This window comes from Sardina pilchardus, chromosome 15, assembly GCF_963854185.1.
Source record: "Sardina pilchardus chromosome 15, fSarPil1.1, whole genome shotgun sequence".
In the NCBI taxonomy this organism is placed as follows: Eukaryota; Metazoa; Chordata; class Actinopteri; order Clupeiformes; family Clupeidae; genus Sardina; species Sardina pilchardus.
The window spans coordinates 10,501,171-10,522,619 of NC_085008.1; the positions used below are offsets into that span (position 1 = coordinate 10,501,171).

The 21,449-nt window shown below is 44.8% G+C and overlaps 2 protein-coding genes across 3 annotated transcripts in view; one reads left to right on the forward strand and one right to left on the reverse strand.

The window, feature by feature from the left end:
• The window catches only part of si:ch211-51h4.2 (uncharacterized), an 80,834-nt gene extending 78,571 nt beyond the window's left edge, over nt 1-2,263 (forward strand). The window contains exons 13-16 of the mRNA XM_062555416.1: nt 494-596; nt 835-904; nt 1,307-1,410; nt 1,888-2,263. Coding sequence (XP_062411400.1) covers nt 494-596; nt 835-904; nt 1,307-1,410; nt 1,888-2,086 — 476 coding nt within the window. The 3' untranslated portion in view covers nt 2,087-2,263. The remainder of the gene's footprint in view (nt 1-493; nt 597-834; nt 905-1,306; nt 1,411-1,887) is intronic.
• Nucleotides 2,264-9,089: 6,826 nt separating this feature from the next.
• tbl1xr1a (TBL1X/Y related 1a) overlaps nt 9,090-21,449 on the reverse strand; it is a 43,974-nt gene continuing 31,614 nt past the window's right edge. For both annotated transcript variants that reach the window (XM_062555418.1, XM_062555417.1), the window contains 14 exons: nt 16,424-16,526; nt 16,038-16,183; nt 15,343-15,565; nt 13,839-13,971; nt 13,267-13,408; nt 12,953-13,016; nt 12,744-12,841; nt 12,488-12,548; nt 12,050-12,171; nt 11,516-11,590; nt 11,203-11,330; nt 10,583-10,748; nt 10,337-10,438; nt 9,090-9,440 (listed from right to left, as the gene is read on the reverse strand). In XM_062555418.1, the coding sequence (XP_062411402.1) occupies nt 9,414-9,440; nt 10,337-10,438; nt 10,583-10,748; nt 11,203-11,330; nt 11,516-11,590; nt 12,050-12,171; nt 12,488-12,548; nt 12,744-12,841; nt 12,953-13,016; nt 13,267-13,408; nt 13,839-13,971; nt 15,343-15,565; nt 16,038-16,183; nt 16,424-16,481 (1,545 nt within the window). In that variant the 5' untranslated portion in view covers nt 16,482-16,526 and the 3' untranslated portion in view covers nt 9,090-9,413. The remainder of the gene's footprint in view (nt 9,441-10,336; nt 10,439-10,582; nt 10,749-11,202; nt 11,331-11,515; nt 11,591-12,049; nt 12,172-12,487; nt 12,549-12,743; nt 12,842-12,952; nt 13,017-13,266; nt 13,409-13,838; nt 13,972-15,342; nt 15,566-16,037; nt 16,184-16,423; nt 16,527-21,449) is intronic.

Below are 21,449 nucleotides of genomic sequence, written 5' to 3' on the forward strand. Positions count from 1 at the left end.
CTTACTCTTCACACACCCAGGGCTAGTGCATGTGACGGCTCTAAGAGCTCTGTAACAGGAAACTCTGCTGGCCACAATAATGACATTTAATTGCTAGAAAGTTAAAGAGGTTAATTATGTTAATCAAAGGCCATTAACATGAATTGGAAAGGTTGGATAATGACTTATCAGCCTTGCGTATCTCCATAACCTTGATCCAAGCAGTGAAAATGGCTGGTTTGACTTGTACTACTAAGTACATTTCTGAGTCATGTTTAAATACAGGTCTCATTGACTGAATGACTCATGCCATGATGTTTTCTCTCTAAGAAGTGGACATTAAACCAGCCCTTTTTAAAGCTGAAAGAGGCACTTCCGATAGGCATACAAAGTCTCTGATGTTATACCATCGAAAACAGAAGCACTACACAGATTTTGGTTATTGTAAATGTAACAGATACAGAGCACAATACGGCGCGTCGCATGTGTGTTGATGGTGTGTTTTCTGCTACAGTCGAGGGACTCGTAAGCTCGCAGTGGGACCTCAAGACGGAGTGGTTGTCTAAAATCAGCAAGTGGACGATACCGCAGTCCCTGCAGTGGCACAACACCAAAGGGTACTTTCCTCTTCTTCTCGCCTCGGACATCTCGGGATCTGTTCTGCCGTGAGATCATTTCACAGGCCATTTGTCGCGCCCCCCTTTTTTGACGATTACTTCTCATACAGCCGGCATATTCTTTTACTTTTCTAATAGGAAAGGCTTTCTGAGGCATTGCCATGCCTCCTTTGATGAATGGCTGTGATTTCCCTAATGCTAACCCGACTATCAATCCCCTTTTCTCCCCTCTCTGCAGTTTATCCAGCGGCTTCGCCTGCTTCCTCGCCTTCGGAGTCATTTTCGTCGTGTCCGCTTGCGATCCGAAGGTTGGTGGGAGAGCCGGTTTTCGAGTCTGGACTTAGAGACGACGTGTTGTATAGTGCAGCAGCATCAGTGCTGCATGAACCAAGTCAAACAGAAAGCCACTTCCTGTATCACAGCCTCAAGTTCTTTTAACTCACTTCATAGTTCACCGCGTTCCAATTGAAATCGGCAGCGTTGTTGTGTGGACATTACCGGCAAAACACAATAATCTATCTGGCCACAGTGTTGTGTAGAAATGAAAGCCAGGAAAATACAGTGGCCATGCCTGACCAATTCCCATAAGTGGACAACCCCGCTTCCGCTCTACTGCTGGACACTCACTCTGGCTCTGTGATTGTGTGGGGGTGCCGGGCGGGGAGGGGGGGAACGCTTGTGTAATGTTTGCACTGTGTTTTCTCTCTCAGGGATTCGTGGTGATGCTGGACAAGGTGGTGTCCTTCTCGCTCAACACTGAAGTTGGCCTGTTTATCTTTGTGATGCTGCGCACGTCAAGATCTGAACGCTTCAAGTAAGTGATGCATGATGAATATGCATGAATGTAGATTGTTTCTGTACAATATGTGTGTGTGTGTGTGTGTGTGTGTGTGTGTGTGTGTGTGTGTGTGTGTGTTTCTGAGTGTGTGTACGTATTTGTGTGCATATATGTGTGTAGAGGAGTGTGTGTGTGTGTGTGTGTAGAGGAGCGTGTGTGTGTGTGTGTGTGTGTGTGTGTGTGTGTGTGTGTGTGTGTGTGTGCATGTGTGTGCGTGTATGTGTGCGTGTATGTGTGTGTGTGTGTGTGTGTGTGTGTGTGTGCGCGTGTGTGTGTGTGCGTGTATGTGTGTAGAGGAGTGTGTGTGTGTGTGTGTGTGTGTGTGTGTGTGTGTATGTCTGAGTGTGCGTGTGCGTGTGCGTGTATGTGTGTGAAGGAGTGTGTGTGTGTGTGTGTGTTCCAGAAGTGGCCCACTGGCCCTGACCCTCCCCCCACCTGGTGCTCTCTCCTCAGACACCTGAGCGTGCCGCTGCCCTCCTGCCAGAAGATCTTCCTGCTGCACTGGCTGCTGCCGCTCTACTTCCTGTTCGCCGTGTTCTACGACGTGCTGCAGAGCGTGCTGGAGGTGGCCCGGAGCCTCGCGCACCCCCAGCCCCTCCCCCTCCTGCCCCCCCACCCCACCAACCTCTCCCTGCTCTCAGGCTCGCCGTGAGTGAGGAGCCTCTACTCCTCCAGACAGGGCCGCTCTCATCTCCCCCAAAGGCCCAGTGAGCAGCTGGGTGAGTGGGAGCCAGAGGGCCCACCGCACACACACCACCACCACTGTCCTCCAAGACTCCTCAGGGATGAACTGAAGGCCCAGCACAGCCTGACCCCAGAGTGCAGAGGCCAAACTGAAAGCACAGTGAAATTTATTTATTTATTTTTTCCGTTTGTTTGTTTTGATGATGATAAGAAGTGTAGTCTTCCCTGTGTGGATGTAACATCTGAGGCGGTGATCTGCAGGTGTGGGTGTGGGTGTGTGGGAATTAAATATGTGGACATGTAAGCCCAATGTGTGTGTGTGGGGGGGGGGGGGGAGGGGGAATTAAATGCGTGGACATGTAAGCCCAAAATGTGTGTGTGAGTGTGTGTGTGTCGAGGGGAGGTTAAATGAGCGGTGGGATGTTGTGTCGTTGCTGGCGTGGGTTCTTCGGGGGGTTCTTTTGAAACATGCTCATCCTGGTGCTCTCTCTGCACGTATGCCGGCACCACTAGATGGGCTCTACTCTGCCCTGCTACTCAGCTCTGCTCTGCCCTGCTACTCTGCTCTGCTCTACTCTGCTCTGCTACTCAGCTCTGCTCTGCTCCTCAGCTCTGCTCTGCTCTACTCTGCTCTGCTACTCAGCTCTACTCTGCTCTGCTTTGCTCTGCTCTTCTCCGCTGCGTCTAACCCTTTCAGCCTGCTTCACATGCGTTGCCCTTGCAGAACTTGTTTGCTTTCCAAGCCAGCCTTAATTACTTGCTCTCGAGGCCTTTAAGAGCTGTCTACTGTATTTTGCAGAAAAAGAGAGCGAGCAAGAGAGAGAGAGAGAGAATGAGAGAGAGAAATAGAGATCTATGAGTACACTAAGAGGTATATCCCTCCTCTGAGTCCTAAAGTGTACACTCCAGAGGCAATAATGTAGGATAACTCGTTTTCTCTGTTGGCAACCAAACAAACTGCATGAAAAATAAATATGTCTTCAAAGCTCAAACTTTGAAACCTCAAAATCTCCGCTGCACACTGCCTATGACCTAAAAGAATAACAAGGGAATGGCTTTTAAGTCCCTAGAATCTGCAGTAGATGTGGTCATTTGAAGTATTTTGCCTTTGCGCTTTTTGATACACATTACTTTTCTACGTTTTCACATTTATACTTGTGGTTTGTCCATTTCAGTATTTTTTTTTTGTACATCAGAACATTCTAGTCTTTGAACATGAAAGTATGTTATCCGCAGTCATTCCACCATACAGTACATAAAATATGTAAAAGAGGTATCCTCATAGCATCTAATATTATAGTAAACATAATTTAATTAAAATGCATGCTTTGTGGAACTATTTATCCAAATATATACTGCACAAAACTTTATGGACATATTTTTATATCCTTATTTATATGAATTACTATCCTTTCAAGATTGAGGCTTTCAGCAGACTACAGTATATACAACATAAGAGGGATCTATGAAAATGAGTGAAATATTATCTCCAGTGAGAAGACTCCCAATGATTTGAACATCCAGTTTGTATGCTTAGATGACTTGCTACACACCATAAAACTCTGTGCAATGCATTCTGGTCCGTGGAGAGGCTGTGGGAGCTGGGAGGACACAGTTTGGGCCCAAGGCAGCCCTGAGCACCGACCACTAGACACCACACTGCATGCTGCACCAAACCATACCCACTCAGGATGCCAATGCACAGTATCAATTAATATAATATAATATAATATAATATAAGTTTGTTTATTTTGAGCACTGCAACACTGTATAGACAAGAACGTTTATTCATTTATCTGACCTTGAGGCTTAAACACTCTTAAAATGAATGTGTTGAAAACAACACATATCTGTGTCCAAAATAGGGACAACACAATTTGTGTTGTTTCCAACTCATTGTTTTTGTTATTTGTTACACAATATGTTTTGAAAATAACACAACTTGCAATGTTTTTGTAACAGATCTCTGTGTCCAGATAGGGACAACACTGTTTGTGTTGTTTCCCATACATTTGTGTAAGAGTGCATAAACCACTTGGTAAAATAAAGTAGAGTAAAGAAAAAAAGAAACACACAATATAATAAAAGCAAAGAAAAAACAAGAGTACATAAGAAATATGCTCAGTCTACTGAAAGTTCCTGTACTGTACAAGGTTAGCCTAGTTATTTATTTGATGTGACTGAAGTGTCTGAACAAGGCACACATCTTAACCTGTTGTGGCACAGGTGGGAGGAATAATAGTTATAAGCTGTTCCTTCTTGTGTGATTTTATTGACATCCAGAAGACATGTTGCTCATAATCTGAGAGACCTTCTTGACTCCCATTAAATGAAAATAAATCAGAGATGCATCCTAGATGTGTTGTGGATGTAAGATATGAACTAATTTCTAAATTGTTGCCACATGTCCAAATCAATGTAGAATCTGCCTGGGAGGTAGAGCATTGATCAAAAGATTTGGGTGATGTGAGTATTTCCTCCTAGAGAGAATTCTTGCAGAAGAATGCTAAATGAGTTGTAGCTTTCTAAATGTCTAAATGTCTTTTGGGAAAACTGGAAAAGAGAGCACTGCAGAAATTAGATGATAGAAACCAAGTCAGATTCGATAGAAATGAAAGTTGTGTTAAGGGCCATATTCTTCCATTTGTGGTTAGTCCTTTTTTTGTGTGCTTAGAGTTAATGCCTTGCGTCCGTCTGGCTGTCAATCATGTCCGTAAATGCGTCTGAAATATGTGTTCATCTCAATGCAATTTAACCCAGTTTTAGACCACTGAAGAAAGCCCTGCCCCATTAGGCGTACTCCAAGTCAAGGATGTACGTATCATGGATGTCACGTTCAAGGACATGAGAGGCTGCACTAAGACTTATTAGATCTAGAACAAGCATTTTTTCTCAGTATTTAGCCATTTAGGCCAGCCATAGATACCCTTTTTTATTATTATTATAGATGGAATGCTACCAAAAGCCAGTTGAGATCTTATTTAATGGATGTCACTAACTCACTGGAAAAAAGATGCATCCTCGTCTTCACGCGATCATCATCATCACAGTGTAAAGTTAGTCCAAGGACTTTTAAGGAGAACTGAAGGATCAGTGCAGCACAAGAATAGAGCTTTTTCACCATTCACTGTCTACTTAACAGAGGATGATGGCTGTCTGGTTACATTCACTGACAATCAAATGAAAACTCAATTGTTTCTCATTGAGTTAGTATAATGACATTAAGCAACATGAATTAGTTTACTTTGGTAATGGATGTCTATACTGTGATGTCATGTCCATTACTCATGTTACTATAGACAGTGAAGCAATGAAAGATAACTGTGATTGCAGAAGAGCTTATTACCATGGCAACTCTAAAATGTACTTCAAGGAGAAATATTAGCAAATAGCTCCTCTTGCAAGCCTTGCTTTAATCATGAATATGACTGTGTTATTAATAGGCCGTGTACACTGTCCTTCTAGAGGAACACAAACAAGATGGAGACGGCAAATTTGGATCTCAAATGCAGCAATGAGAAACCATGATGATGTGGCGTCCCTGCTGGAAAAAAAACAGCAAGAAACCAACTTACAGTATGCTGGTAGCTGGTTTTAGCTGGTCTTTGCTGGTTTTCTTCCAGCTATTGCTGATCTTTGCTGGTGTAGTTAGGCCACCGGCTAGACATGCTGGCGTGACCATCTGAGGAAGCTGGTCATGCTGATGTGTGGGATGCAGCTGGCGTAAGATGGTCATACTGGTGACCAGCCTGTTGGTGTAAGATGTTCATGCTGGTTTGCTAGAATGACCAACATCAGCTGGCATGGCCAGTAAAAACCAGCAATGTAGACCAGCAACACCAACTAAAATGACCAGCTTGAGGTGGTACAACAATCAAAACTATCTGAATTACCATCATAATCTGGGTAAACCATCTGAAGGTATGTTTTCACAAGAGTTGTGCTGGTCTAGCTGGTCAACCATAATAGGGTGTTCAAACAAGCTGGTTAACACACTGGTCAACCAGCAAACCACCTTAAGCTGGTCAGGCTGTTTTCTTCAGTAGGGGTAATACTGAAGCTAAATCATCAAATTTGTCATGAAAACATTATTTAGAAAATAGTGTACAATATATAATGAACATTACTGCTAATCAATTATTTAAAGGACATGTTGTAGGATACCTATATTTTTTATATCCACAGATTATATAGGAATGTACTTGTTTATGAAGCATGACCACATTCGGTGTTGTTTTCTACTTTACTTTGTAATGACATGTTGACATAAGTATAACTTTCAGATGTACAGTACTTTTCAAATCCGGATATGTCTGCTTACCTGCTGTATTGTTAATAAATAATTTGTCCATGCTGAAATTGAATAAAACAGTTTGTCAGCCATTCACGTTTGTGTTCCAGAAATATACACGCTATTTTTAAATCTTGTTTGTCTGACACTCTCCAATTATGGTCAACTTAGATCTGGCTATATAACCTTGGTAATATTTTTACAGCAGGAATAATCTAATGACCATGCACTTACCATGAACCTTATCTAACATATTTCTGAGTAAAACAGCCCATGTATCATTCCATGCACTCTAAAATAGGTATATGGACACATTTCTGAATACTTACCAAGATATGTCGGGGGAAAATTATGACAGACACCAACTTAATATCAAAATATATTTTATTCTGGACTTTTTTTTAATCAGATCTGATTCAAATTACAACAGATCGATGCAATGCATGGGGAGATCTGCAACCAAAGAAAGGAGAAAAGAAACTCTCGGGGAAATGAAAGAGGGTGTGAGCGCTGACGAGGTTGTGTGGAACCCAGACGTTCAGATGGTGGCGTAGACTGTACATGGTCCAGGTTATCTTCATTAATCATGTTTTTTTTTTTTACCTCCTTTTTTTAAAGTCTTATTATTTTAAGCTACAAAGAAATATGAATTACAAAAAAGTTTTTTTAAAAGAGTACAAAACGTCCAGAGGGACACACAGAGTAAGAATATGATTGGAATTTCAGCTTTGTGAGACAAATGAGGACGAGAAAATGTGGGCAAGCAGACATAGGGACAGCAGATTTTTTTTTTTTTTTCCTTTTTGTTTTTTAAAGCCAACCTTAAGGACCCGGCCACCTCCGACATCCAACCGGCCAGGATCCTGCCACCTCCAAAGCCTATAATAAATAGTGTTCTGATGGTCACAATTACCTCTGGGTAGACTCCATTTTATACAGAATTAGAACGGACTATGTCTCTGTAGAAAATGCAAGGTTACACATCGAGTGACATAGTTAAAAACAACAGAAACATATAAGGCTTAGCATGGGAGACAATGAGGCCTTTGATGGAGGACACGCAATCACGTGGCTGGCTCTTTTGAGACACGCTGAGAAGTTACGTCACATTCCGAGGTGACTCCCGACACCAACACTCCATCCCTTTCTGACAGGAAAACAAGTCCGGCTCCCGTCTGATCAAACTGTACTGAGACTGAGAGACTGACAAGTGTGTCCACATTAGACTGGGAACAGAATTTCTATATGGCATGTGAAAGATGCAAGCACTGACAGAGGGAACATGTAACCCCTCACTTGTTTCATAGTTTTTTATGCTGGATGCAGATGACGAGCAAGACCTAAAATCGTTCACACCCTACTTATGTGGCGCAAGGTGTGTGTGACTTCAGGTCAACTTAGACTACTGGTGACATTGCACAGGCTGCAGTACAGTTACAGTATGACATGTATCCATATGGCAAAAGATTGTGTACATTTCTAGCCTAACACCCTGACTCGCTTCAAGCTTGCTGATTTAGAACTGAGAAACCTAAAAACTGAGGAGCTCCTGTGTGCTGAAGGCCCACCTCTCAGGAGGAGGAGCGCCCCTGCAGGGACAGATTGAGAGTGAGAGAGGCGAATAGACACAGACCTAGTTTGGAGTGTGACTACGAGAGTGTGAGAGAAGGTTAAGCCTGAGGGTGATTGTGCTGAGGATGGGGACAAGCACTGGGGAAGCCCAGAAGAGGAGAAGTACAATCCAAATCACATGAGTGAGACATCCGGGCCTGATTCAAACCTGCATTGATTTGCACACAAGTAAAAGAGATCCACTTAGAAACTCACGGGACAGAGTAGCCAGGTTACCCATGTCATTAAGAGGTTTCACTGAACACCAGGCAGAGGCGTTAGCAGACATTACTTTATGTGAGCTGAACCTTAAAGCAAGTCTTTTCTCCCTGTCTTTTTAAGTGTGTGAGTGTGTGTCTGTGTGTGTGTGTGTCTGTGTGTGTGTGTGTGTGTGTTCCATGGACCTGTCTGCCAAGTAGAACAGAGTGAGGACAGTGGACGAAGCATCTCGGTCTGTCTTCTCAGTAAGGGTAATATTCCCGTGTCAGCTCATCTAACTACTGAAGGAAACTTTCAAAGCACAGCTACAGCAGTTGGCCTAGTCCAGAAAGTACTACCACTTTTGTTGCTCCATCAATAGTGCACAAACTAACCATCGTAACAGATGGTTTTAAAGCAATTTGATGCACAAGGCATCCTTTACATGTGTGTGTCCATATTATAATCATCTCAATTCAGCAGAATCAATGTCTCCTTTGGGAAAAAAAACTACTGCATTTAGGTATCAGTTAAAATCATAGCATAAAAACTACACCTGAAGACTAAAGAAAAATATAACAGATTTTTCTTGAAGTCCCCATACTGTTATTGAACCACAAAATGTACAGTACCAACGACTTGCTTGCATTTTTTTTCCTTTTTTTTTTTTTCTTAAATAACTGTATTCTGGGTTAAAAAAACAAAAAAAACAAACAGAAGCGATTTAGAAAGAAATTTAGAAAGATGAGTCTTCCATTTCATGCAGCTGTGACCTAAAAAAATGTTCTGCTGTATTAGGAAAACAAAATGCTTGCCTCCGAATGAGAAAGCTGATATGTCTGCACACGGAAAACTGAACTACCAACAAAGATTAAAATCCTTTCTTTTATTTTGATGAGATTGGTTTTTGAAGAACGAATAGTAAAATATCTTCCAAATTTTGGTACATATATGGGTCCTTTTTTTCTTCTTTTTAATGTTTAGTCCTCCATTTGTGTCACAAAAGTCCCTTTCATGTCTCTGGTTGGAATCACATCGTTTCCTCTTCGTCTGCAGGGTCAGGGTGCTTGTTGTTTGTTTATTTTTGTAGTGGCTGGCCATGGTTCAACAGGGACTGGAGCAGTACGTGGGGCAGGGACAGTCATTTTGGCTATGTACACATTCATAGTCGGTCCATGGCTTCCAACAAGCAGCGCTATTTCCGCAGATCTAAAACACAAACCTGCGGGAGAAAGAAAGGGCCTCATGAGAACAGTCGGTAGGGGCATTCATTGCTGTGTCCTACACCGTCCTCACCGGATACAAGTGAGCGACAGTCAATGTTGTCTGTCTACACTGAATCCATTAAGTACGCTCCATATTTCTCAAAAAAAAGGCGAGCGACAAAAAGAAAATAGAAACAGGGCGTCCGACAACAAGTTCTCTCAAAACGTCACGCTGCTCGCGCCGCTTCAGTCAGGATACTCCAATTAAAAAAAACGATACAATTAAACAGATTTTATCGCTAATGTTCGCTCGCATCGCAGATCGCTTAAAAAGTGGATTCTGACCTCACCAATATGGCAGTGCACAGTGAATGTGTGTGTTGTGAAAGTGCACAATGTGTGCATTGTGAAAGGGGAGGGGAGTAGCAGCTGTGCTCTACTGGAGAGGTGTGATGTGTTGGTGTCATGCTGGAGAGGTGAACATCTGCTCTAGGCACTCCACTCGACATTATTAAAAACCAAGGTAAATAGTAGCACTCCATTCGTCATTATTAAAAACCAAGGTAAATAGTAGCACTCCACACGACATTATTAAAAACTAAGGTAAATAGTAGCACTCCACTCATCATTATTAAAAACTAAGGTAAATACAGTAGTAGCACTCCCCTCGTCATTATTCAAAACTAAGGTAAATAGTAGCACTCCACTCATCATTATTCAAAACACTCCACTCGTCATTATTCAGAAATAAGGTAAATAGTAGCACTCCACTCGTCATTATTCAAAACTAAGGTAAATAGTAGCACTCCACTCATCATTATTCAAAACACTCCACTCGTCATTATTCAAAAATAAGGTAAATAGTAGCACTCCACTCATCATTATTCAAAAGGTAAATAGTAAAGCTACTTACGGATCCATCCGACGCACTTGCACCCACTTTGTCTCCTGCTGCATTCCAGCAAACTTCAAAGATGCCCCCTGTTCCCCTGTAGCTGTGGACTAAAGCACCAGTCTGTGGACACAAGACAGCACACAGCATTGTTGAGTACAAATCAGCTAGTTCAGTTTAAAGAAAAGTAAAGTTTAAAAAGTGTACCAGAAGCTACAGTAATGCCGAAGCTAATGCTGGCTAGCCACGCTCTGCTGGGGATCTTACCTGTGTGTTCCAGATATGAACACACTTGTCGAAGGAGCCACTGGCCAGGTGTCTGCCGTCCGGGCTGAAGGCCACGCTGTAGACGGGCTCCTGGTGTTTGGTTAGCGTGTGGATGCAGATCCCTCTGTCCACGTCCCAGAGCCGCACAGTCGAGTCGAACGACGCACTGGCCACACACACAGGGACAGAGACACGGTCAGACAGAGCAGGGGCTCAAGAACTGGACATGGAATACGCACATTTATTACAGCTGGAGTGTGCGTTACAAAGTCTCTCTTGTTTAAGTATGCAATTGGTCAAAATCCTTCTTCACAGTTATTTTACTGTGACCACAAGAAGTTGTTTGTTCAGAAAACCCATAGCACTGTCCACATTTATTACGTAATGTCGTTATTGTTGTTTTTTTTTCCCTTTTCCAATAGCATGTAAATATAAAGACACACAAGCAATGCAACTTCCCCTCAAGCACCACAGTAATGTCGTTAAATGGGATACGTGTGACAGGAGATGAAGCTATGCAATGTATTTTATGGCATCACCACAAACTAGGTGGAGTCTGAAACGGAATCTGGGAATGGAATGGGACTCCAGACGGCAGCTTGTGATTGATTAAAACACACCTGGCGAGCATTAGATTGGCATTGGGGTTGTTGGTGCCAGGGCCTGTTGGACTCCACTTGATAGTGTAGATCTCTTTGCTGTGAGCTTGTAAGTCATGGACACAGGTATCTTGTTTCATACTCCAGATCTGGGGAGACGGGGGAAACAAGTTCACATCAGCGCCAGCAAAACCCAAACAGGAGACGAGTATTACATTTTTGATCAACAAAATCCAGCACACAATTTCCATATTCTCTGCATTCAAAAATAAAGCCGGTTGCTATCGAGCTGTAAAAACTAAAGAAGAGAAGCCCACAAAAGTGTGAATCTAACCTTTAAGGTCATATCGTCTGAACACGATGCCAGCAGATTGCCAGTTGGATCCCATTTGATTGCATTTACTTCATTCTGGAAAGGACAGAAGCAGGGAGAGGGATGAGCGGAGTTGGCAAGTGCACAGACACACTCACGCTAGGAGGCTGCCAGACACGCACGCAGACCACAAATCCATTTTAGTACACTTCACACACATGCCAATACACACACAGACACAGACACACACACACCCACACACACACACACACACGCAGTCCTAACATGACGCACACACACAATGATAAACTGATACATACAAGCTGACACACACAGACATATACACACACACACACACACACACACACACAGACACACAGACAGACACACAGACACACAGACACACAGACACACACACACACACACACACACACACAGACACACACACACACACACACACACACACACACACACACACACACACACACACACACACACACACACCATTAGACCTACAGTAAGCTAGCATTTTTTTTGCTTGGGGACAGGACTTACTGTGTGTCCTTGGAATGTCTTGATGGGCCTGTCCTGTCCAAGCTTGCAGACGTGGATGCACATGTCCGTGCTGCAGGAGGCGAACGTGTTGTTGCTCTGCCAGTCCACGTCCAGGGCCGGCGCTGTGGAGGGAGAGGGAGAGAGAGAGCAGGTGGACGGGCCACATTTAGACTACCAACCGCAGACCGGCCAGAGAGGCAAGCGCGGCGGCCCTGCCAAAGCGTTCAGGGGTCGCCGCGGCAAGCCAAGCGTGCAAATCGTCCAAACATGCATTTTCGATGCGCATTAGGCCTCTAACTTATGCAAACAAATGGCTGAGACTACGGCGGCTGTAATAATATTTAGATTTTAGGTACTGCGCATGTATACTGCAGCGTGAGTTGTTTTGATAACAGGGTATATGCGTAGCGCGGTGGGAGAGAGGGGATGAGGGTCTACCTGAATGGAAAGGGAACTGCTGCTTGGCTTCCCCTGTATGGGCGTCCCAGATGATTGTAGTCTGGAGGGGGTAAAGCACACAGTATAAATAAGGAAACACTTTTTTTTTCACTGTACACACACACACACACACACACACACACACACACACACACATATACACACACACACACGAGCTCATATCATTATATTCAAATCAAGAGCAAACAGTCAAAAGCAGAACAAATGTGAATCAATAGAAGATCAGAGCCCTTACTTTATCGACCCCCGCGCTGAGGATGAAGTTTCCTTTCTTGTTCCACTTCAATGCAAAAATAGGACCCTTGTGTTGACCTAAAGTACTGGCGAGGTTACCTGGGACAAAGAGAGAGGGCAGGCCATAAGAGGAGCAGTGAGGAACACATACAGTAGCAGCCTTCACAACAAGAGCACAAACAGAATTCTCCAAAAGAGACGGTGTCCTACCATCTTTTGTCCATATCCTCGCGAACCCATCGTAGGAGCCTGTTGCTAGTAGTGTACCCTCGCTCTGTCGGAGACAAACCAGAGGCGTTTCGTTTAAAAAAATCAAAACGCTGCCTTTGCCACCGCACTAGCCGCGCTATTCGGCTCGATCAGAATTCACGCGGCTTTAGCAGTCACCTTGCTGAACAAAAGAGTCAAAGGTATTCCTCTGACAACAGTGACCCATCGATACTCATTTGGAGCGAGAGCAGGAGGGCAGATGGAGGGGTGAGAGGTGAGGGGGGGGGAGGGGGGGGGGGGGCAGATGGACTTACGTTCCAGTCTAACGACGTGACGTCTTTGTTGCTGGGCACGTCCTGGCCGCCCTCCCGTATGCAGTGGCGCAGCACCAGCTGAGTCGAGCTGCTGGTGCTGTTCTCGCTCAGGTTCCAGATGCGCGCCGTCGAGTCCCCAGACCTGCAGAGAGAGAGAGAGGGAGAGAGGGAGAGAGATGGAGAGAGAGAAAGAGAGGGGAGAGAGAGAGGGGGGATAGAGAGGACAAAGAGAGAGAAAGAGAGAGAGAGAGAGAGAGAGAGAGAGAGAGAGAGAAAAAGAGAGAGAGAGAGGGGAGAGAAAAAGAGGAAGTGTCAGCAAAACACACCTTCCAGCCTCCAATAACAGAAGAGCAACGAGAGAAATGAACTGGGACAGAGGAAGGAAGGCAGAATAAAAGTGCAATATCCTCTCAGCACGACCGGCGGAGGCCGAGGGAGGGAGGGGAGAGAGAGTGAAATGGGCAAAGACTGTTCCCTGGAGAGGTGTCGGAGACAGAGAGGATGGAGACGGAGGGTGGAGGTGGGGTAGTGGATGGGGGGGGGGGGGGGTAGTGGAGGGGGGGGGTCCTCACCCCGAGGCCAGCAAGTCGCTGACGGGGTTCCAGGCGCAGATGAAGACTTCCGACTCATGACCACGCAGCACCATGGCCTTGTTCTGAGGGATCTCAACATCCCCGTCCACTTCCATCATATCAGCATGGTTATCTGGGTTGACATCCACACACACACACACACACACACACACACGCGGACACACACACACACACACACACACGCGGACACACACACACATCCACACACACACACACACGCGGACACACACACACACGCACACACACACAGAAGGGAAAAAAACACACAGTGAGAGGCCATGTAAGGACAGCGCACCTTAATATAGCAGTCTGTCTGCATCAGTGGGCACAACAAGCGGTGCCCTAGAAAAGCCCACGTGACGGCACATTCACACAACATACTATCAGCCTGCCGTCACCACCACACCAACCCCTTATTACACTAGGCTCCTCTTGCAGCTGCACATACTGTATGTACCATCATTTAACCGTTACCGCACCTAAAAACCTCATTATAAAACGGATCGTTCCGGTCCTTGATAATGAAACGTTGAATCGTGTTTGATGCCGTTGTATATTTTCCTAATACATAGCACGGCTAAAATCTGTTTATATTTAGCCAGCTCAGTGCAATTAGCAGGCATTTGCCAGGAGATTTTGTCCAATGCAGGGTACTGCACACATTACATGATCTACATTATGGATGAATAGACTCTCTACTAAATGTATGGTTACATAACAAGATACATTTGTTTGTACACACAAACAGATTTTATACCTGAAATTATGTTGATTTCTTTTTAAGAAAATGTGCATTTGCAAGATAATGTTTTGGCAACAGTTAACGTAACGGTTTACAATACAATAAGGCAACTATCGGTCAAATTATCCCATTAACAATCCTAAATCCTAACTATTTCTATTTGTTTTCATCACAATAATGTACATATATTCTCATATCAGAAAAAAACATATTTACATGCATTCATTCTCATAAGGACAAAGCATACAGAGCGTGTGCCTTCTACTACTAATCCCTTACTCAGCACAGTACACAACACTGTAATAACTGGATACGGACACATCACAACTGAACAATTACTCAGCATTCTGGTGCTTTTTTAAAACATTAAATGGGAGCTAAAAGCAGTGTTGCAAACATTACATTCTTTTTCATTGAAGCAAGTTCCATTTGTCCTGCGCCTGCCAAGAGGTGGGATGTGCACACAGCTACTCTTTCTGTAGTCCACATGATTATCAAATGTGTACGTGCTCCACATTACTACCGGACGTGTACTCCACATCACTATCAGATGCGTAGTCCACATCACTACCAGATGTGTAGCTCACATTACTACCTGATGTGTACTCCACCTGTGATTGGCTATCTGCAGCCTACGCTCTGACCAGCAGTACTGTGATTGGCTGTCTGTAGCCTACGCTCTGGCCTATCAGCCCTTGTGCTCCAGAGCGGCAGCAGGAGTCCTGTGCGGCCCAAACTTACTGGCTAGGGTGTGCGCTCCGTTCTCCTCGCCGTTGGCCGTGTTCTCCCCGTTCTTGGCGTTGGCCTGCATGTTGGTGGCGGTGGCGGGCGCCGGCGCGGACGCGGCCTGCTGCTGGGCCAGCTTGTCCCGGTACGCCTGCTGGCGCGTCTGCACCACGTCGGGCATCACCGCGTCGATCAGCGACAGCGACTCGATCGGCCGGCCGTCGAACAGCGTCCCGTCCTGCAGCGAGCCGAGTCAGACGTCAGGTCAGGCCCCAATCTGTCCCCCCACTGTGTGCGCTCCCCTGCCCTATCTGCATGTCTGGAGGTGGAATCCCTCACTGACCAAACCTCTCTGCATACTTATGCCCTGTACCAACACAAACCAGAGCTGCCCTCTAACTGTATTAAAAACCACATCTAAGGGATTCGTTCGTATTCATCAATAAATAATACAGTGCTATACTTCAGAAGAAGACAAAATTGTCGCTAATTACCAACTACTGGCAATAATTACAGCAACACGATTTTAATTACCAACAATAAACAACAAACAACAATTTATAAGATAAGATAGAAGACGACCTCCTGACAACCTCATAAAATACAAAAAAAAACCAGGATATTTCTGAGAGACATTTAAAGAAGTGGAAACGACGGTGATTTAATTTCCATGGCTGCTTATGTGAGTGGCTCTGTCGTCTCCCACCCACCTCGTTGATGCTGACTTCCGCCTCCACATACTGCAGGCCCTTCTGGATGATGGAGATGAGGGCAGCAGGGGGCACTAGCGCGCCGTTGATGTTGGACTGGCTGATGTGGCTCTCTATGCCAAACGTGAAGGCCGAGTGGGAAAACCCTGGTGGGGGGAGGGGAAGCACACACTCAGATCAGGACAAACACAGACTTGTGCTGTGGACGCGCGCACACACACACACACACACTCTGACTCACACACTAATACACACACACACATACACACGTAAACCGATACGGGTGAAAAAAATGCAAATGAACTGAGATATGCATACATAAACACACACACACACACACACTCACATTTTACAATCATGAGCACGAGTGAGAGAGATCGGCTTACCTGACTCCTGCAGGTATCTGTACACCAGGAAGTTGACCTCATCGCTGCTTATGCTCATCTTTACACCTGCTTACACCATGAGGTCAGCACACAGGACACAGGCCTGAGACACAGAGGGGGGAGGGGGGAGAGAGAGAGAGAGCAAAATGTAAGCACACATCCAGAGAGAGAGAGAGAGAGAGAGAGAGAGAGAGAGAGAGAGAGAGAGAGAGGGAGGGAGAGAGAGAGAGAGAGAGAGAGAGAGAGGGAGAGAGAGAGAGAGAGAGAGAGAGAGAGAGAGAGGGAGAGAGAGAGTATGTAAGGAAATAACTCTGTAGGCCTGACACCTGGCAGCAGCTAAATTGTGAGTCTACGCACGGCCTTCTCTAGTGGCTTTCGACATTTAGAGACTCATTGGCTGTGCAGCGAGCGCTCCGCTCCCGGCAGCCGAGTTCAGGCAGGGGCAGCGGCTCTGGCTGCCAGGAGGGACACAGGCCCTCTTCACAGCGCCCGAGGTTAAAAGTGGACAACCAAGGCTCCTCTTCTCTTCGACCAATAACAAGCTGCTGTACCACCGCCGGCCAGCCCACACCGGTGGCGCTGTCGCACCAGAATCGTTTCGAGCGGCCTCAGTCACCTGCAGCTGTGGTGGTGTGGCATGTGAGTCGGAGTGTTTGTGTGTGCGTGTGTGTGTGTGCGTGTGTGTGTGTGTGTGTGTGTGTGTGTGTGTGTGTGTGTGTGTGTGTGTGTGTGTGTGTGTGTGTGCGTGTGTGTGTTTAGATGTTCACTGGAGACTGCTTGGAGCTACATGCTTGTCACTCACACTTGATAAAAGGTTTCCAAAGACTCTACAAGAAAAAGTCTTCAGTCTGTCAAGCTATTCTGCAGACCATAAACGATCATGTGTAGCTAGCTGTACAACAGCACCCATGTGTCACTAATGCAAGAATGGGACAAAAGCAAGTGTCACCTCGCCATTTACAGGCTATGTGGGTCAAGGCAAGTCTATAGTACACAAAACAACATTGCGTACACGCTAAAACCAATTAATGGCCAACATTCTGAGGGCATTTTAGGTGTCATTTAGGTATCACTCAGACAAAGATACTACGTATGATGTAAGCTAGAGAGTGCTGCCCTTCAGAGTCCAATCCTTCACAAAATTCCAAACCAAAATACATTAGCCTCTGGAAAAATCAGGCACACACTGACCTCGTCAAAACATTGCATAATCTCGAGTGGGAGGAGCCGTCTTAATGAGATGCAACATGCCCTGCTGCAAAGGGGGGATTTCGGTGAAGCCCAATTGAATTACAGGTTGTGTAGCTGTTCATTGATGTCGTGTAAAAAAAAGTTTGGCGGTGGGGGAGGGGACACCGAGAGCAGATAGTCATTAAAGCATCGGCCAGGCTACAGTACATGTCCCAACTATTTACTCTTCACGCATCCTACAATCTATTATTTACTGCTTGATTTATGTTGTGGTGGGTTACGAGATCTGCATGCAATGGATAAGTGCTGCGATTGCAAGTGAATGTAACAAAAAATTTCTGCCTCAGAGACTCGGTAGCGAGATTGAGCGCCCGAGACATTCATCTCTTTTTCATGGCCGTATCTAAGCGATGAGGTTTTTGTTCTATTTCGAGAAAGGAGAGAGGACACAGCTGTAGTGGTGAAACACTGCTTTCTCTTCCTGCAGAGTGCATTTGCAGCGGGTGCTTCTCCATTTGAGCAGTTTCAGGAGCCGAGGTGACCTCAATGAACCTCGCATCGCGCCCAAACGTCATTGCAGTCGAACAGGAAATGACATGCATGTAGGCCTCAACGGTGTGAATACAGTATATCAACACATTTCTGACTAGGAACATAATAGGGTAGGGCCCAAACAAACAAACAAGTCGGTGCCATTATTATCAATATAAGCTAATGGCAGATCAGTACCTACATTTATCACAGCCAAAAAAACTGATAATTTAAAAAAGAACAGCAATCCCACGACTGATCTTTCAATCATAATCATGGATAGAGTTGTGGCACGGCCTGGTTCCGCCCAACCGCTTCTCTCACATCATTTTCTCGGGAGATTTACAGCCCGGACACGTTGGTATTTGTGTTGTTCACTCAGCCATTGGGATGGCGAACCAAGCAGCGGCCACTGGTGGAGGCTAAACGCATGACGTTGCAGTGAAATGTTTGTTTCAAAACATAATGGAAAGAGCTGGTGACCATCTTCTACACAATCAGACAGTAGTAGTAGCAACGCTAGCAAATGTCGAGGAATTGAAGCTGGAGCGTACAAATGCTGGTCTGAAAACACCTGCTTTGGTTTGGCTCAAGAACTTAATAACACCAATTAAGCTAGACATTTATACTCCAGACTTTCTCTCATTCTGCCACTGCTTAGCAACAATACATCTAAACTGAGCCTCACATCTTACAAACTGAGACCATGTGCTTGCCTTGCTGCTAAGAGAGTTGCCGCTGCTATAGCCTATTCCTCAGAATTTCTCTGCAAAAGCCCATGCTTGTACATCCCCTTCCTAATTAGGTGGTGTGGCTGAATATAGAGAGTGGTAATGTAAGGGATCAATTTATTACAATGATGGATATTAGTGGTCATTATCAGGGGCAGAGATTAAGTAGAGCCTCTTTATTAGAGAGTGGTGCGTATCATGTAACCACTGCTTCCGGATGCGACATTCGTGTAAAACCACGGTAAAATTATGCTACTGATCTCTGTCCAATCAAAGTGTGCCTTACTAGAGCTGACACATCAGTGTAGATGACCAATTACATGGTGTGTTGCTGATAAAAAACGGAGTGATGTGCTCCCTCGGAAGAAGCCATGAATCAATTTGTTTCATCTAAAGGCATCGGCCAATTAAATTCCTGCTACAGGGAAAAGTGCACATCTAGACTATCGAACAACAGCTATTGACACAATGGAGAGCCGCTCTCCTCAAAGCCAGTCGCACTACAGGCTTTGCAATCCATGTGCCACTGCAGGACTGAGGAAGGGAATTCCGTGTGTTTGGGATCACAGGCTGCTATAGGGGCTGGGTGGGAGGGAGGGGAAATTCCCTTCCTCTGCAGCCTTGTAAAGAGGCAGAGCAAATATGTCAGTTATGGAGGCGCTAGCCTGTGCTAAGACACATGATTAAAAGTACTCCCACTGTTTACAGTTTACAAGCACTGTAAACTCTACCTGGGTATACGTACAAACAAGGGGATTTCTCGTGGGCCTTTGCTGCTACGGTGATCATGTCAGGGTAGGTGCTGGTGGAACAGTTCTGCATACGCTAAGTTGTGCATCGAATGCTCCAGTAACAAAAATTAAAACACAGACAGCGAGAAACCCTCCATATAAGAACAGGCTCTTTACACTATTGGAGTGGTCCTCACAGACCTGGTTACAATTAAGTCTAAGCCTAAAACAGATAGATAGCATTTTACTCTTACATTTTAATTTCTGGTGCAACTGAATGTTTGTGCACTAAGTACACACAAAAAAACAAGGCTTCAAATCTCTTTCTCTATCTGTCTCTCTCCCCCCTCCCCCTCTCTCTCTCTCGCTCTCTCTCTCACACACACACACACACTTTTTTGGCATGCAACCAGAGACAATGTGTAATAAAATCTATTGCCAGTGGAAGCACAAATGTAGCACACAAATCCAGTCAAACACGCACACAACAAATCTAATCTTTTTCCTCCAGCTGAACAACGCACACAGTAGGCTACTGTTTCTTGCTCCATACCTGGTCATTAAACAAACGCTAACATAAACACTTGCTCTCAGCAAAATGATTAGAAGTGCTCATAATACAACATGCATTCTGATAAAACTATGCGTACATCCAGTGGGCGGGCCTACACAAAAATCGAAGCATGTATGCACGCATACGTCCACTGATACACACACGCACACGTACACAGGGGATTATTCATCACCCTTGGCCTTTCCCGACAACACCTGGGGCTGAATATTTGTTTGGCGGCATTACAGCCAGCTTTTCAGGCACCTCCCTAATCAACCATGAACTTGATCCACAAAAGGCACTCGGCAGGACTCCCCGCACAAAACACAAAGGGCTTACTCTTGCATAAGTCTGCCACAAAAAAAAGAAGGGGGTGGGGGAACCTGTGTCCTAAACTTGAGGTGCCACGATGCTGGCAAAATCTCTCACTGCATAACAATATCAGCAATCAAACCATGATTACACAAAAATCAAAATTCATAAAAATGTGAAAAGATGTTAAAAATGGAAAGGGCAGCCTGTTAAATGTTTGAAATTAAAATGTGACTAGCTCTTCTTAGCAAGACCAGGCCTATTCATGGTCCCCAAAATGAACACAAGTTCAACAGCATCAGAATATTGGCACATACGTTACATCGACATATCGACAAGTCATGACATTCCATCGAGAAGTCATGGAATTAAATGCATTGGAATTTATTTATGGTTGATGTTATTTTTTATGTTAGTGTTGCCTTCTTATGTGGTCCTTGATTGGATATAAATGCGGACTGCAGAGATACGCCCTTGGTGAGAACTTGTATCAGAACTGATCAGGCCCAGCTCTTTTTGAAACATCACATCAAACGCCAGTCACCATTCACTCTTGAAGGCATTTGTTGTCACTGTGAGATCTATGGATCCATGCACATGAATAAACCTGCTCATGTGTGCTGTTGCAGGGCAGAATTCCTTTTCGCAATAATGACAGATGAGGATCACTTACAAACACAAATGTGTTTTTGGAAACAACGGATGGAATTTGCATGACCCACAGTAACTATTAGCATTTGATCCCTCGCCAGACAGCAATGTAATGTCATTACTTCACGGTGGGTTGTTGCCCTCACTCAGGGGAAAAGTAACATTGTTTTTGTAACCCATGTAATAATAAAACATAAATGATCAAATAATAACAACACTGTTAGATGGCGCCAATCCATGTGTATTGTCACCATAAACATGGTGAAATGTATAGCATTATGACTATTAATAACCAATAAATTGCATCTGTCAAATAACCCTGAAAC